Source organism: Saccoglossus kowalevskii, chromosome 1 (assembly GCF_978046115.1).
Source record: "Saccoglossus kowalevskii chromosome 1, keSacKowa6.1, whole genome shotgun sequence".
Classification (NCBI taxonomy): domain Eukaryota; kingdom Metazoa; phylum Hemichordata; class Enteropneusta; family Harrimaniidae; genus Saccoglossus; species Saccoglossus kowalevskii.
In genome coordinates, this window is record NC_140641.1 from 12,057,520 (window position 1) to 12,073,805 (window position 16,286).

At 32.9% G+C, this 16,286-nt stretch overlaps 1 protein-coding gene across 2 annotated transcripts in view; it reads left to right on the plus strand.

The window, feature by feature from the left end:
* LOC100375527 (serine/threonine-protein phosphatase 2A regulatory subunit B'' subunit beta-like) overlaps positions 1-16,286 on the plus strand; it is a 79,000-nt gene that overhangs the window by 29,156 nt on the left and 33,558 nt on the right. For both annotated transcript variants that reach the window (XM_078010071.2, XM_085498775.1), the window contains 4 exons: positions 2,687-2,872; positions 9,923-10,017; positions 12,173-12,275; positions 15,702-15,776. In XM_078010071.2, coding sequence (XP_077866197.2) covers positions 2,687-2,872; positions 9,923-10,017; positions 12,173-12,275; positions 15,702-15,776 — 459 coding nt within the window. The remainder of the gene's footprint in view (positions 1-2,686; positions 2,873-9,922; positions 10,018-12,172; positions 12,276-15,701; positions 15,777-16,286) is intronic.

Below are 16,286 nucleotides of genomic sequence, written 5' to 3' on the forward strand. Positions count from 1 at the left end.
TTCTTTATTTCCATCGGACACTATAGTGTGTGACGGAATAGATTAAAATCCTGTTACTGAACGCCATTGCCCTCACAACACAAAACGTTTTTGTTGCTATTTCAAGCTGTTATCTTTCATTAAATATTACTGCCAAGTACATGTATAAGTAAGAAAAAAGATGTATAAGATTATATAAAATAAGAGTACAGTGGTATGCGAAGGCATCATCTCCGCTATGACTTGTACATAATAGTGCACCTTTTATACTAAATGCATAGAACTTCTGAATCAGTATATTGAGGCCATCTAATTTCAAAAACTACATGTTCTAAAATGTGTTGCACTCATTAAAACTGAAGGAAATAACTAAACTTTTTGTATGTGGGACATAACTCGGCAAAGATCCCTGTAGTCTCCATGAACTACAAGCACTGACAGTTACATTATAAGCTACACATGTACATGTAGCTATGTAATTCATCAAATGCATGGAGTTGAAATTTAGCACAGGTAAAACACTGGGTGGTATAATTAGCATAATCATTTGGTTTAAGACATTGCTGGTAAAAAGGTTAAGGTTCAAACACATACCATGCTTGTAACATTACTATAACAAGTATCAAGACAGAGAATCAATCAATGTCCGTCATACTGCTATTTAGTTTCATTAGTTGTTAAAAACATGTACATCCTATCTCGATGAGTAAATTAACAATTTAATGCCTGGTAATGAGATGACTTTCAAAAATCATAGAATAAATTAGATAATCTCACATCTCAGTAACGTAAAACGTAACACAAATTTGCTTCTTTTATTTACATGATGTTTTCTTTTGCATGTTTTCTTACTTCCTTTCCTAAATATGGGTTGTGTATAGTGTAAAGCAAGAAATACTAACTCCTTGTCCTTCCCCTCTTTATATATTGCTCACAGCTCATGTGTTTGTGTCGTAGTTCTCTATTGGTGGTCCTGTAGGTGTAGGAATTTTGCCCAGACACGCAGGAATGAGGCATTTTTAATCCCTAAACAGGCTGCGTGATTACATATCATCTTTTGAGTATAAGATAATCTGTTGTTTATAATTCACCACTGAGTGACATAGAACATGTACATCTCAGTTCTTGTCACATCTTGGTGTGATTTGTGTTTTAGGGAAAGTATAATAAAGAACAACAAAATTAGAAGCATAGTTGTGTTCACATTGGAGTGTAGGAACATGCATGATTGGTCAAAACTTTGTTCCAATAGAAAGCAGATTCAAACTCTGCACATGCATAAATTGGTATGTGTGAATCCTTGGCACATGCTAAAATCTTAAAGGGCAGTGGTCATTTCCCCACGTCATGTTCGATATGGGACTCATAGCGACGTACACAACACATGTAAAATACATTGTTTAGTTACATGAAATTTAAACATGCACTGCACGATGACCACACCACCCTTTAACCTCAGATGGACACAAGCACAAATAACTCCACAAAAAATATATTGTTAGATGCAAAAGTATGGTATTCTCAGTATCTGGATAAAAGATTATATTCTTTATTATGTAGAAATTTCAACAAGGAGCAAGAAACATGTTTTTCACGAAGGACAAATTCAAACAGACTGAATACCACAATCAAAAGAATAGATTATAGATTTTACTATTCTGTTGTCAATGATCAGTAAAGAATATCATTACAGTAAATAGCATCAGACATGTGCGCAGAACTTGTCTGCTGTGTTTAGGATTTTGGCACAAGCCTAGTGGCACCTGATAACATGAATAATTAACAATTTTCATCACATGCTGAGATCTTGTACATGTAGCATGAACACAACACATGACAGTTAATGTCCACACTGCTAATCATTCAACAAAGCTGCAGCTGCTGTAATAAAAATCACAGATTTATGGTGAAGAAGATTGTATAATAAATCTTGTTTGTAATTAGCGATAATGCATAGCATATTTACGGGGTATGTAGCATTATTTGATAGTTTAAATTTGAGGGGAAAAAATTAAAAAGATTATGGCAAATTCTTGAACATTTTCTGCAATTCAAATCTGTCACTTATTAGACTTTAAACAATTTATACAAATTACTAATTTCTTACACAGGAACTTAAATAAACTTACTATTGGGCCCAGAAAAAAAATAGATCTGTTTCTGGACTGTTTTTTTTTTTGCACAAAGAAAAAAAGGGTGCCTGACGTTGATGGGAAAAAAAATTGTTTTGTTTTTTTTAGAACTTTGGAACAAAAACAGATCTTCTTTTTTTTGCCTAGCAATACATACAGCATTAAATTCCACAACTTATAAAGAAAAGGATAATAAAGATTATTTTCACTGAATATAATTATTCCTCAAGTTACTTCAGTTGACAGTAGATGGATGCGTATGTCATCATTGTTCAACAGCTGTATTCTACACCAGTGAAAACATGAGTTATATCATCAACCTGATCAATCTATCATATTTTCTAGCCATCTGTTTTTTTATGCAAATCAGCATCTATACCTTTATTTCTCTCTTGCAACCTATCATTGTGCCACACCTACATTCTCAGTACCGTCCATCTATTAAAATAGCTCAACACGAACACTCAGGTCCTGTGGGTCGATTCTTCTTTTTCACGAATTACCTATCATGAGAGCAGTTTCAAAATTAGTTCTATAATATATTTATGATGTATATATTACTTTTTTCTCTCTAGGCAACACCAAAACAAAAGCAGCCAAATAGGACTCAAACCACTGTCAATATACCACGGTTTTATTATCCTTTTGGTAAACCTTTACCTCAAAATGAAATTGATGACATGTTACATAAAGTACGAGAAGAATTTGGCAAGGGTAATGATACTAAACTTCATAAAAACCAAATGGGCAAGGTAGCTAAGGTAAGAATTACTCTTCAATTTTCACTGTTCAAAGTTTTGCAGTTCTTGCGTGACTGAAATTCACCAAATTTTATCATGTCTTTTACAGTTGTTATTAATAATATGTATTATGGTTGGTTAGTATATCATAAAATATGTTAGAAATATCATATTTGCTGATTAGAAGCACAATGGTAATAGAAATACTATATTACACAAAAACAGAAAATTGCCTTTTTAGCTCCACTGTCTTTGAAGATGACAGAGTGGAGCTCTTCATATAGGTCAGTCGTCCGTCAACTTTTTCTTGAAAACTACCAAGATTTGTTACAAGATGACGATTGTAATTACCATGGCAACAAGCAAATTAACTACCATGGTTGTGATATGGCAAGAAGATGGTGTAAACACTAATGACCATGGCAAATAGTTAATATCTCATAGTACAGAGCATTATCAACTTTGTTTTGAGGAAGATACTCTACAAAGCTATTTTGATTGCTAGTTTGTGTGCTAAATCATTTAAATGGGATTGATTTGGACCATAGACACACAATGTTTTTCATGTTAGAACTTCTAATACAGCAAATATGTCTATTCTCTCCATCATTTCGCTAATAGCTACCGTAGAATTTGGCAAAATATTGCTCACCAAATCAGTTCATGCAGTTAACAGTGAGCGAAATTATATCTTAATATGTTTCAGCGAAACATATTAAGGGTTGACCATTTGAAATGGCGGGGGGGGGGGTTTCTTTTCACATACACTTGTGTTTGTGTTTGGAAACTTTTGTTTGCACTTACTTTGATGATTCAGTAGATTCAATTTATCTATATCCACCTACATGTTTGTGTAGTATGTCAAGTACATCAATTATGACAACATCATGAAGTGCATACCAGGTTTTCTTGTTTGGAAAAAACAAACTTGTTTACATTTCTTCATTCTTTCATCAAGTGCATACCAGGGTTGTCCACTTTTTCTTTCTTACAAATCTATAAAATAAAGAAAAAAAACAGTTTATTAATACTGCACCCTTTTCTCCTGAGGTCAGTTTTCTATTATTTACTTTTAATTATTAAATTGCTTTTTGACTCCCGTGTGCGAAGCACAAAAGGGAGTCTTTGCAGTTACCCTGTCTGTATGTCTGTAGGTCTGTATGTATGTATGTATGTATGTCACTTTTTTTGTTCCACCGTTATCTCAAGAACCACTAATCAAATTTTGGTGAAACTTGGTACATAGATGCTCTGGGATAATGCGCAGAGTTGATTAGGTTTTGGTAAAAATCTATGTATATTAATTACCTAATTTGCATGATAATTAGCTGATTTTAAGCTGTTCTATGACTGTTCCACTGATATCTAAAGAACCACTCATTGGATTTTGATGAAATGTGGCACATGGATGCTCTGAACAAATGCGCAGATTTGATTAGTTTTGAGTAAAAATCTGTTAATATTATTAATTACCTAATTTACATAATGATAAATCAATTTTCGGCTTTTCCACTGATATCTCAAGTACTAATCATAACATTTCAATAAAACTTAGTACATAGGTGTCATATGACACTGCACAGACCTGATAGTTTTTAGGGTAATATCAGTACATATTAATTACCTAATTTGCATAATTAATTAATTTTCAGCTTTTGATATTTCGAGTAATAATGATCATGTTTCAATGAAACTTGGTACATAGTTACTTGAGGACTGTGCAGAGACCTAATTAGTTTTGGGGTAAATATTTGTGCATATTAATCATCTTATTAGCATAATTAGTTGATTTTCAGCTTTTCACCTGATATCTCAAGTACTAAACATCACATTTCAATGAGACTTGCGACATAGATATTCTAGGACTATGCAGAGACCTGATTAATTTTGGGATGAATAATTGTGTCTATTAATTACCTAATTTGCATAATTAGTTAATTTTTTTGCTGTTCTATGGCTGTTGCACTGATGTCTAAAAACCACTCATTGGATTTCAATGAAACTTTTAAAGAGTACCCATCGCATTTCAATGAACCTATAAAGACTATGCACCATATTAGTTTTTGGTAAATATTTATGCTTCTTAATCACCTAATTAACATAATTAATTAATACTGATATCTCAAGTATTGATCATCATATTTGAATAAAACTTGGTCCATAAATGCTCTAGGACAATAGACAGCCTGATTAATTTTGGGTTAAAATCTGTTCATATTAATTCTCTAATTAGCATAATAACTAATATTTGTTTGGTTCTAATCACATTTCAATGAAACTTGGTACATTGTGCAGACCTTATTAGTTTTACACTTAAATCTGTTCATATTAGTTACCTTATTTACATAATTAGTTTTCAGCTTATCCATCAATATCTCAAGTATAAGTAATTTTGAAATAATTTGTATGTGTCTCCAAAACTCTCAGCACACGGGAGTTCTTTCTAAGCTTTCTTTGATTTTCTTTTGATCCTTAATATCTTTATTAGTCCCCGTTCGGACGAAGTCCGAAAACGGGGACTTATAATTCGGCCTCCGTCCGTGCGTCTGTTAGTCCGTCCGGAGTCATATCTCAGAATCCCTTGGACCGATTCTGTTCATTCTTTGCATGTCCCTAGTACTTTATGTGGGACATATGCACATGCAGTGGTTTAGCGATTCGATTCAAAATGGCCGACTGGCAGCCATCTTGTTTTTTGAAAATGTTGTATTTTGGACATGCTTTGTCAGTTTTCATTCAAACTTAGTACATAGATTATACATGTTAGGATATATGTCCATGACGATTTATTTCATAATTGGATCAAAGATGGTCGACTGGCAGCCATCTTGTTTTTTGAAAATGTTGTATTTTGGACATGCTTTGTCAGTTGTCATTCAAACTTGGTACATAGATTATACATGTTAGGATACATGTCCATGACGATTTGTTTCGCAATTGGATCAAAGATGGTCGACTGGCAGGCATCTTTTTAATGCGGTATCTTGGACGTGCTCTGTCAGTTTTCATTCAAATTTGGCACATACATGTTCTTTATACATGTTAAGATGCATGTCCATGACAATTTGTTTCAAAATCTGGTCAAGGATGACCGATTGACAGCCATCTGACTTTTTGGCCTTACTACTATATTTCCACAATTTATGTACCATTTTCATTCGTATTTGGCACATACATCGTACATATCAGTGTGTTTCATAATCAGATCAAAGATGGCCGAATAACGACTGTTTTTATTTTTGGCCATATTACTACTACAAGGAACACGTGTTTTGATGTAAATAAACAATCTGTTGTATACGCCAATTGGAACTCAAGTTTCAAGGACACGCTCGCGACAACCCCTCCGCTTTAATTTGACGAGCACAAGGAGATCTTTCAATAATTTAACGGGGACTGTATCATTTTCAATGACTTGTTGGATATGACGTGTGTTCATTCAGCTATTAGGATAAACAAACAATGAAGTCAGCTGTGAACATTATTATTTAAAATGTAAATACATGAATGTGGTCACTGTTGATAAAAAAAGCTTGTTCTTAGTGATAATTGAACATTGGAATTCCAAGAATCCAAAATAAATGCTATTTTCCCAGTCAACGCATGTTACTGTTGAAGATCAAGTTTCTAGAGGTCCAAGTGAACACCGTTATCCATCACTTCATCTTACCACTATGTTACTCTATCTTACTATTTCTAGAGATGCCAGTAGACATTATTAGTCCCCATTCACACGCAGTTTGAAAACGGGGACTTATGTTTTGACCTCTGTGCGTCTGTGTGTCCATGCGTGCGTCTGTGTGTGTCCGGACCTGTATCATAGAAATGCCTGGACCAATCACAATCAAACTTCACACATACATCATACATGACATTATACATATGCAAATCAATTTGTTTCACGATCTGATTCAAGATGGCCGAATGGCAGCCATTTTTGTACTGAAAAATCATCAAAATTGAGCATTTCTCGGCTGTTTACAGATGGATTTTGTTCAAACTTGGTATATACATTGGACATTATAGGACCTTGATGCACATCATTTTGTTTTTCAGATAAGATTCAAAATGGCCGACTGGCAGCCATTTTGTTTTAAGGATTGTAGTTCTAGTGCTATATCTCTGACTTGCTTTGACTGATTATGTTCAAATTTTAAATATTCATTATACATCATGTCATAGATATACAGATATATTGGTTTGACGATCCTATTATAAATGGCCGAAAGGTAGCCATTTTTCTGCTAAAAAAAATCATCAAATATCAAGCATTTATGAATGGATTTCGATCAAACTTATAACATACATTAGGCATTACAAGTTCCTGATGCACGTCATTTTATTTTTCAGATCAGATTCAAAATGGCTGACTGGCGGCCATTTTGTTTTAATGAATGGGCTTCTATAGCCATATATATTCATTGTACATCATGTTATAGATATATACATGTATTCAAAATGGCTGATTTTGTTTAATTATAAATGCTGTTCCAGAGCAATATCTCTCAATGTCGATAAGTACTCGTTTGATGATCAGATACAAATGTCAATCATTTTAATGTTAAACAATCATCATAATCATATTCCTGACATGGTTATATTCCAGCTATATTACTATAAACAAAACTATATATCCTAAATTCAATAACTAATGGAGACTGTGCCATGCATGGCTTGTTAGTCCCTGTTCGGACGAAGTCCGTGCATCAGTTTGTGCGTCTGTTCGGAGTCATATTTCAGAATCCTTTGGACCGATTCTGTTCATTCTTTGTATGTGCCTAGTACTTTATGTGGGACATATACACATGCAGTAGTTTAGCGATTTGATTCAAAATAGCTGACTGGCAGCCATCTTGTTTTTTGAAAATGTTGTATTTTGGACATGCTTTGTCAGTTTTCATTCAAACTTTGTACATAGATTGGACATGTTAGGATACATGTCCATGACAATTTATTTCGCTATTGGATCAAAGATGGCCGACTGGCAGCCATCTTGTTTTTTGAAAATGTTGTATTTTGGACATGCTTTGTCAGTTTTCATTCAAATTTGGCACATACCTTATACATGTTAGGATACTTGTCCATGACAATTTGTTTCGAAATTGGATCAAGGATGGCCGATTGACAGCCATCTGACTTTTTGGCCTTACTACTATATTTTAGATTTATGTACCATTTTCATTTGTATTTGGCACATACATCATACAGTTTGTTTCATAATCAGATCAAAGATGGCCGAATAACGACTGTTTTTATTTTTTGTCATATTATTATATCTCTGTCACCCATGTATCATTTTCATATGATGAGCACAAAGAGAACTTTCAAAAATTCAACTGTGTCATTTTCAATGACTTGTTATCTATAACTTGTCTTACCACAATATTACTCTATCTTACTAATTCTAGAGATCCAAGTAGACGCTATTATCTATAAATTTATCTTACCACAATGTTATTGTATTATTGACTATTTAGTGGAAAGCTCTTTCAATTATAAGCAGCTTGTTAAAAGTTAAATGTTTGTGAATTGTACTGACCAAAACCTGACGTAGTTTGGCGAATATTGACTACTGTAACAATAAATTCTGTCATTTATTGCTTTTTTTGAATTCCTCTTTTGGTGCTCGCTAAACAAGATTCATCTAAGAAGTACATGATGATGTTTGAAGTTCAAGTATTAAAAATAGTCACCTTATGAATTCAAAAGGGAGGCACCTTCAAATAACTACTAATATGTAGAAAACAACTTAAGAATCTGGTGTACATCTCACACCAATCTTAGTAGGAAAGGCTTCTCATAAAATTTTGTGATATCAAGTAACTTGACACTCTAAGATGCTGAGAAATCCATTACAAATGAACAAAATGCTTGTTAATTTTAAACTATTGCCAAGAAACTGTTGCAATTATTATATTACACAATTTACCTGGCGTGCCAACAAATTAATTACTTTGGACATCAATAACATTTTACAACATAGTTTAATTGAGTTGAACATGCTGAGAATTTGATTACAACTTTGATGACAAGGTTTAAGGCTTGTAAATACAGTATATGTATCTGTGCTGTCAAGCTATTCTCTGTTCAAACCATTCATTGTCGTGCATGGAATTCTGATATGCGAATGAGACTGAAGAAGGGTTCATTGAGCGGTTGGTTCCAGTATGCATAGTTATTTAAACTATTTGATAGGTATGGGACATTCATTCTTCATTTGGAATGGGTTCACTTTCCCTCTCATGCACATGTTTATAAACAAATTTCTGTCATCAGTGGCAGCTGAAGATGACCTTTTAATAACTTGTATTATTGCTGTTTTTATCTCTTTTTGTATTATAATGATCATATTAATGGTATTTGTGGAATGTTTTCATGATTCATATCTCAACTATGATTCTAAGTATTTGTTTTATTGGCATTGGTCTGATCACATCCCACTAAATAAAACCCATCTGGAATTATTTTATTGATGTGTTCTACAGAGTCTTTTTCATCTGTTATGCTTTAGAGTCCTGTGTCTTTTTCTGGAAAGCCATTTCTGTGTGGAGAATGTGGCATGATCGTTGAAATCAAATCATTTTTTGGTTCAAGCATTGGAAGTGCCTGAAACCATGTATGAACACAATCTTAAAAGGGGATGTCAATGTTATAATGATGTTAGCTTATGTGTCAGTGATTACATCTAGGAAATAAATAATAGAAGTAAAATGATATATAAGTGTCATTACTTTATTAATGAAGCCCTACCCTATGAAGGTACTCTCATTTTATCACAGACTCAACTTCCTGGTATGAAAGACAAAAACAAATATTGCACTTTTATGTAACCATTTCATATCTGCTTTTCTAAAGCATGGTGGTAATTGAGCTATTCTCCTCATATCGAAGGTATAGCAAAAAAAATAAAAATTGTTATGTGATTAAGACGTTCCATACTCCACACATAATCATAAACAAAAAAATGGCATTGCGATCACCAGCTTTCAAACACTTTTGCTTTAGCTCAATTTTATGGAGGTGTTCTGTTTGGATATTTTGACCAACCCTTTTACTGTATTTACATTACAGACTTGTGGATGCCCATTATATTGGAAAGCACCTTTATTTAAAGCAGCTGGTGGAGAAGATGCTACTGTAAATAGTTTTATATCTATGTGGCAAAAGTAAGTAATCGTTTGAGTGAGTTACAAGTAGCTGATATTGTCTCACATTTAAAGCGTTATAGATTTTTTTTTCTCCGATTTTTATTTTTAATAAAACATTTTTTATGTGCGTCACAATTTTCTATGGTAACGTCTTCATGTGGTAGATTTTAATGAAATGGCGACTACTCAACCCTTAGTTTCCACATTGCATTTTTGTTATATCAGCCTTGTTCAGGGTCACTTTGCCCATGCAATTATTTCTAATAATATTAGATGATAATATTTTTGTCATCTTTAAACAAAAAAATGTAATGTATTTTTCACAGCTATTGTTGTTTTAACAACAAACTTTACCACCTGACTGTCCAACAGCCTATCATATTTACTGCAAGTGTTTGCTTCATTTTGGTATCAGTGTTTAATGATAGTGATTATTCTGTTACTTGCATCTCAAATTCATTATTATTATTATAGCAAAAATCTACCTTGCCTTGCACATATACATGTATGTATTTTCTCTATTAGTAAAGTAAGTAAATTACAGAAGTGTTTCTGTGTTCAAAATAAGCTATATTTTAATAATTCAGTATAAAAATATTAAATCTGATTTGTGGTTCATATGCGCTTATATTGGAGATGCGCTTCTAATAGACTAAATATGGCATACTTATTAAAAAAAAAAATGTATGTAACATTTTGAAAGTAACAAATTTCAAGAGCTGACACAGGTACCAGCTATCTAGTTCATGTGACAATGTTAAAAGGGTGGTGGTCGTTGCATCCTGTTCAATATGGGACCCATATAGCAACGCATATAAAATACATTGACCATTGCCCTTTAATCGTTGCAATGTGACATGAAACAATTTTAGTCTGTACTTAGTAAAGTGTGACGATGAATGCTCATACAATAAACCATCACACAATATTCAGTCTTTGTAATAGTTACGTTTATTTCATATTTGCTCTAATAATAGGTGTGTCATTAAAATAACTCTTATTTTAACACATTTCCTCCTAAAAACTCCAGACATACCAAAATCATTGTGAAATAAAGGACTCGCCACGCAATGTGTTAATAATCCTGGTACCAGTTTCCTCTTTCCATCAAAAATTCACAAAATAGTTCTGTTTATCATCTGCACTTTCTTTCAGAAGATTGGGACAAAAACTTTTTGAGTACAAACTGAAAATTGACTCATATTTTGTCTGTTGGCTCTAAAATTAGGGTTCATTTCCAGAAATATTGAAGAATATAAGAAAGTTCTGAGCGAGAAATTCTGGTGGTGAAAAGGTTATATGTGCTCTGTTTGTTATGCACTTCTAGATAGAGTGAATACAGTAATTATATCGTTCTCACCATCTATGTTTTATTTGATCACGTTTATTTGAACCAGATGTTTAATCATCCTCAAAATGCAAAATTTGAAAACCTGAATCAATAAATGAAATTACAACTTTATTATAAACAGATTGTTTTTGTAAAATAATTTGATGCATGTTAATGTTAGAACTAATGTTGGAATACACTGTATTTAATTGTACCTGCATGTATGTAATCTGAGGTATTTGCAGAAAGATACAGTCCATTGAACTTGAGACCTTATGTGGTTTATGGGTCACAATAAACAGTCATGTAAACAACTTGGCACAATTGTACTGGTATGTCTTGACTTGAATGAAAGATACAGTACTGACCGCAAGAAATGTATAACTACACATGTATGACTAGCAGTTAACAGTCAGTTTATGGTCCTAACTTCTTACATGAATACTAACAAATCAAGCGGATAAATTACAAAACAGAACAATTTTCGTAGTCAACCTGCTTAAAAAGAACTGCACACGTGCATGCTCTACTGTAGTATTAATGTTCATGTTTTCATCTTTGCCAGTCAAGGTCTGTTCATTTGGCTGACACATCACCACTATATCTTGGCAGTTTCTATTCACCAAGCGTGTATTTGATTGCTCCCTTTTTTGCAATTGGACTTTCCATCATTTGTTTTATATCCATTGCCTTGTGCTAGAGCAACTGTGATTTGATTGGGTACACGTTTTATATATTTTATCAAGGTCAAATGCACACCTGCTCGGTAGAATCACACATAATTTTGTGTTCATATTATTATGTCAATAACATCTTTGATGAATATATTGTGTTCTATTACAGGATTGTCCAAAATTGTCACGATGAAGCTTCTAGGTTTATCCAACTACTAGCCCAACCTGGATGTAATTATTTAGTCTCTGAAGATTTCTATCCGGTTATACAGGTCTGTAATGACTTTCATTTTGTTCTCGCCTGTTGTTGCATAGTTCTTCTCTGTTGAAACCATCCCAAGAATTCTTATATATTTTTGATATTTTTTTGTTGAATATTAGGTTCCCTAAGCAAAATATTTAAACATTCTAACAGTTTGTGATAAAAAGGTTTTCATTCCTACCATTGTCTTAGAGATACAAATTATTCCAAATAGCCTACGAATTAGAACCCATGTTGTGCTCCAAGAAAATTATGATAATTCTCATTGTTACCTACTCATCAAGCGTGTGTGCAAAAACCTACTGCATATCACAAAACTTCATGACGTAAAGAGTTATCACTATATCTCTAACAAATACCATAGCCTGATCACACTTGGATCAGATTGGAGATCACTAACAGGATATTGACTGCCTACACATGTTTCTCAGTCATTGGGTTATTTTGGATACAGTAATACGTGAATTGATTATTATTAGAACTTTCATATGATACCTGTATTTATTTTGAGGTATTAAAAATAGATTTCCACTGCTAGTTCAGTTCATTCAATTCAGTGTTTATAAAGTGTGAAATTACTCCAGAAAAACTGCCTTTGGCGGTCACATTAATGACTAGTATACTACCAAAGCTGTTTCAGAAAACTCAATTTTATACTTAGAAAGACTTGTTTTCTTAAACTTCTGGGGAATGTCTTGTGACTTATTACTCAACGGTTGAGACCATTACCTCGTCAGCCATGTGGGTGGTGTATATCGCAGCAGTCATACAATATTTTGTATTTTCCTCTTTGTAAGTGGATATTTACATCCAATAATAGGGCCTTGTAGGTTAGTATATCACATCAATCTGATTAATATGTTTTGTAAGAGTGATTTGTGTCATCTCAGTTTTTGCTGGTTACCTGCCTACAAACATCTGACCAACTCTAATACCAGATCTTGTTCGTTAGTTTGTCTTGTAATAAATTACTCATACATTTACCAATCACAAGCGTTTTGCAAGATTTACTTTAGAATAATGAAGTCTTCTCAAGTTGTCAAGACATAAGTATATATAATAAAATATTATCTTTATAAACTGACTAGATACTTTGTTTTTCATGGCTATTAGATATGTACAAATTATAATACCTGCAAGCCATGAATATATAAATATTATTGAAATATTAATCAGGAAATTAGACAAATGATTACACTAGGAAATCCCATGGAGTGAAAGCAATGTTTAATGTTTCTTCTCAACTAAATGGATAAACAGAATGTACCAATTGAGCGGTGCATTACCTTACTGCAATGTAGTCTTCAAGAATTTTTTTTTTTTTTTTATTATTTCTACAAAAGTTCTACGAGTTTAATATACCACAAATACCAAATGTAGTGCTGTTATTTACCACATCATTGAGGGGTAACCTTTGGCAGAGAAACTTTGGTTTATGTACTTAAAGATCTACGCTGGGAAAGAGATTGATAACATACTTACAGTGTGGTACAGTTTTGTAATCACACATTTTGAGTTGACGTTTCAAGTTAAAAAATGTGAATGTGAAAAAAAACAAAAACAAAATTATTTAGTGTCAGCTCAAGTTGAATTCATGTTTTGCAATTATCTTGAGCATGTAGCAGTGCATTATAGGAGTTCAAGCCAAGTTCAAATTTTGCACTACCGATACTGAACATGTTACTGTCAATGCATTTTTGGAGTTCAAGTTAAATTCATGAATTTTTAAAAAAAATTGACATTTAAATGCGTTATATTATTTTGGGGATTTTCATTAATTTTAGTTTTCTGGTAAAAAAAAGTAAAAATAAATTCTAAGTAAGCTTGAGTTTCGGTAAATTCCGTTATTGGAAACAACATTAATCATGTGTTGCATGTATTTTCACACTATTGTGGGGGGTTATTATTATTTTTCTGGCAAAAATAGCTAAACAAATTCCCACAGGTCTGTAATTCATGTTGTATACTCAGAAGTATCGTGTTTCATTTCTTGTATGTAGGTCATAGTTTACATGTAGCGAAACCGCAATGTTTAAATGTTTATATTGAACAGAACATGCCTTTATTATATCATTATAGTAACCTTGGCTTTTACATCTCAATAACCTGTATGCATCAAATCACATGTGGGAGTATGCTCAAATGCTAGCACAGCCTTATTTTCAGAATTTTCAAGTTTTGCCTGTAGAGGGCCAATGTCGGATCTTCAACGCTGTACATGGATGGCCAGCCGTACAACCTTGTGAATTCACTCTACATAAAACAGACACCATTGTTTAATAGTCAGACATTGGACAAAATTGCCCCCATTCCTGTTTTAATCTTCATTTAACTAATGTTAAAGATAAAAAAAATCTGTTGAGACTATTTAAAATACTATTTGTCAATTTTCATCAGATGGAAAGTAGTATACTCCCAGTGTATATTTAAGATGTGTGCATATTTTAGCCTTTAAACAAATATACATGTAACATGCTTTTTTTCCCTCAATATTATATTATACAAGCCTTTTGTTACAATCAGTGATTCTGTACTATTTCTTTCTTTGTTTTTGTAACATGAAGACAACCATTTTTAGTCTCTGTTTGGATGTATTCTCAAAACAGGAACTTCATACGCCCATCATACATAATGCACATATATTTGTTGCATGATCCAATTCAAGATGACCGAATGATGGCCATTTTAGTTTCTGAAGTAGATTTGGCTCATGAATAGACATATTTCATTCAAACTTGGTATGTCTATTGAACAGATTATACATGTAGGCATATTTCGTAGCAAGTCAGCTTGAAAATGGCCGAATTGTGGCCATTTTGTTTTAGAACTGATCACACTTAAACTGTACATGTAAATTATACATCATGTCACATATATGCATATGCACTCAATTCATGCATCATGTCCTTCATATGACATCATCATTTACCACGCCCTCCTGTGGCAGCTTTACTGAAATGGCCTACTAGCAGCAAAAAATCACACTTATATGAGCAAGAACAGTAAAACCGTTCTATACTGATGTAATCTATCATTTACCAACTTCAACTGACATATATTTAAGCAGGCCCTTGCTTTCTTTTTTTTCAGTTCCATGAAATTGTTTCCTTTCACACCTAATCAACTTTTGTTGGGCGTTGATTGACCCTAATTAACATAATTTATGCATCGACACTTGGATATCGGCCATATCACTATAATTTCAAATATAACGATAACTCAGAAATTAATAATAACATAACAGCAATATTAATGTTCATGACAAAGTATTACTCCCTTCCATCTTGGTATGTCGAATGCTTTGAACGTTTAAATTGTCCCTTAAATTACTACAAATATAACAGTTCATTCAGCATCACATTCAAGCCAATCAACATGACTATCCTGAAGTATAATATCATGATTTATAAACTGTTTTCTTATTTGTTTGTTATAGGATATAGTAGATTCTCATCCTGGGCTACAGTTTCTTCAAGATTCTCCAGAATTCCATTCTAGATATATACATACAGTGAGTACAATACCCAGTTATTATTGTATTTGTTTGTCATACTGATAAATAAAGTCATTACTACACTAACTTTATACCAACCATAAATTTGATGTATAGATTAATTGAATTGAATACTGAAAGGGTCTGGGATAAAAATCCCCAACTAGTGTGAGTAACCCCATTCCAAGTGTGGTACTTATTTCCTGCATCACAAAATACATTATTTATCACAGTAAATTGAAATGTTTAGATTATTATTAGATGCAAATCCATTCAAGTTTGTGAATGTTTCATTCCACATCACAAAACTGTAGTCCATAGTATAGGCTTTCACTCTTGTTTTACCTTTTTAATAAGAATCAGACTGTAATTATATTTTGTACACTGTGTCTACAAATTAATGTGAACAAATACCTATTTACTCAACAAGAGTGGCTCACAAAAGTCCTACTTGACCTGTTTGGTTACTCAAAGAGTTTGGGAATGATTTGATTCCACACTGTTGATCCTAAACTTCCATGGACCACC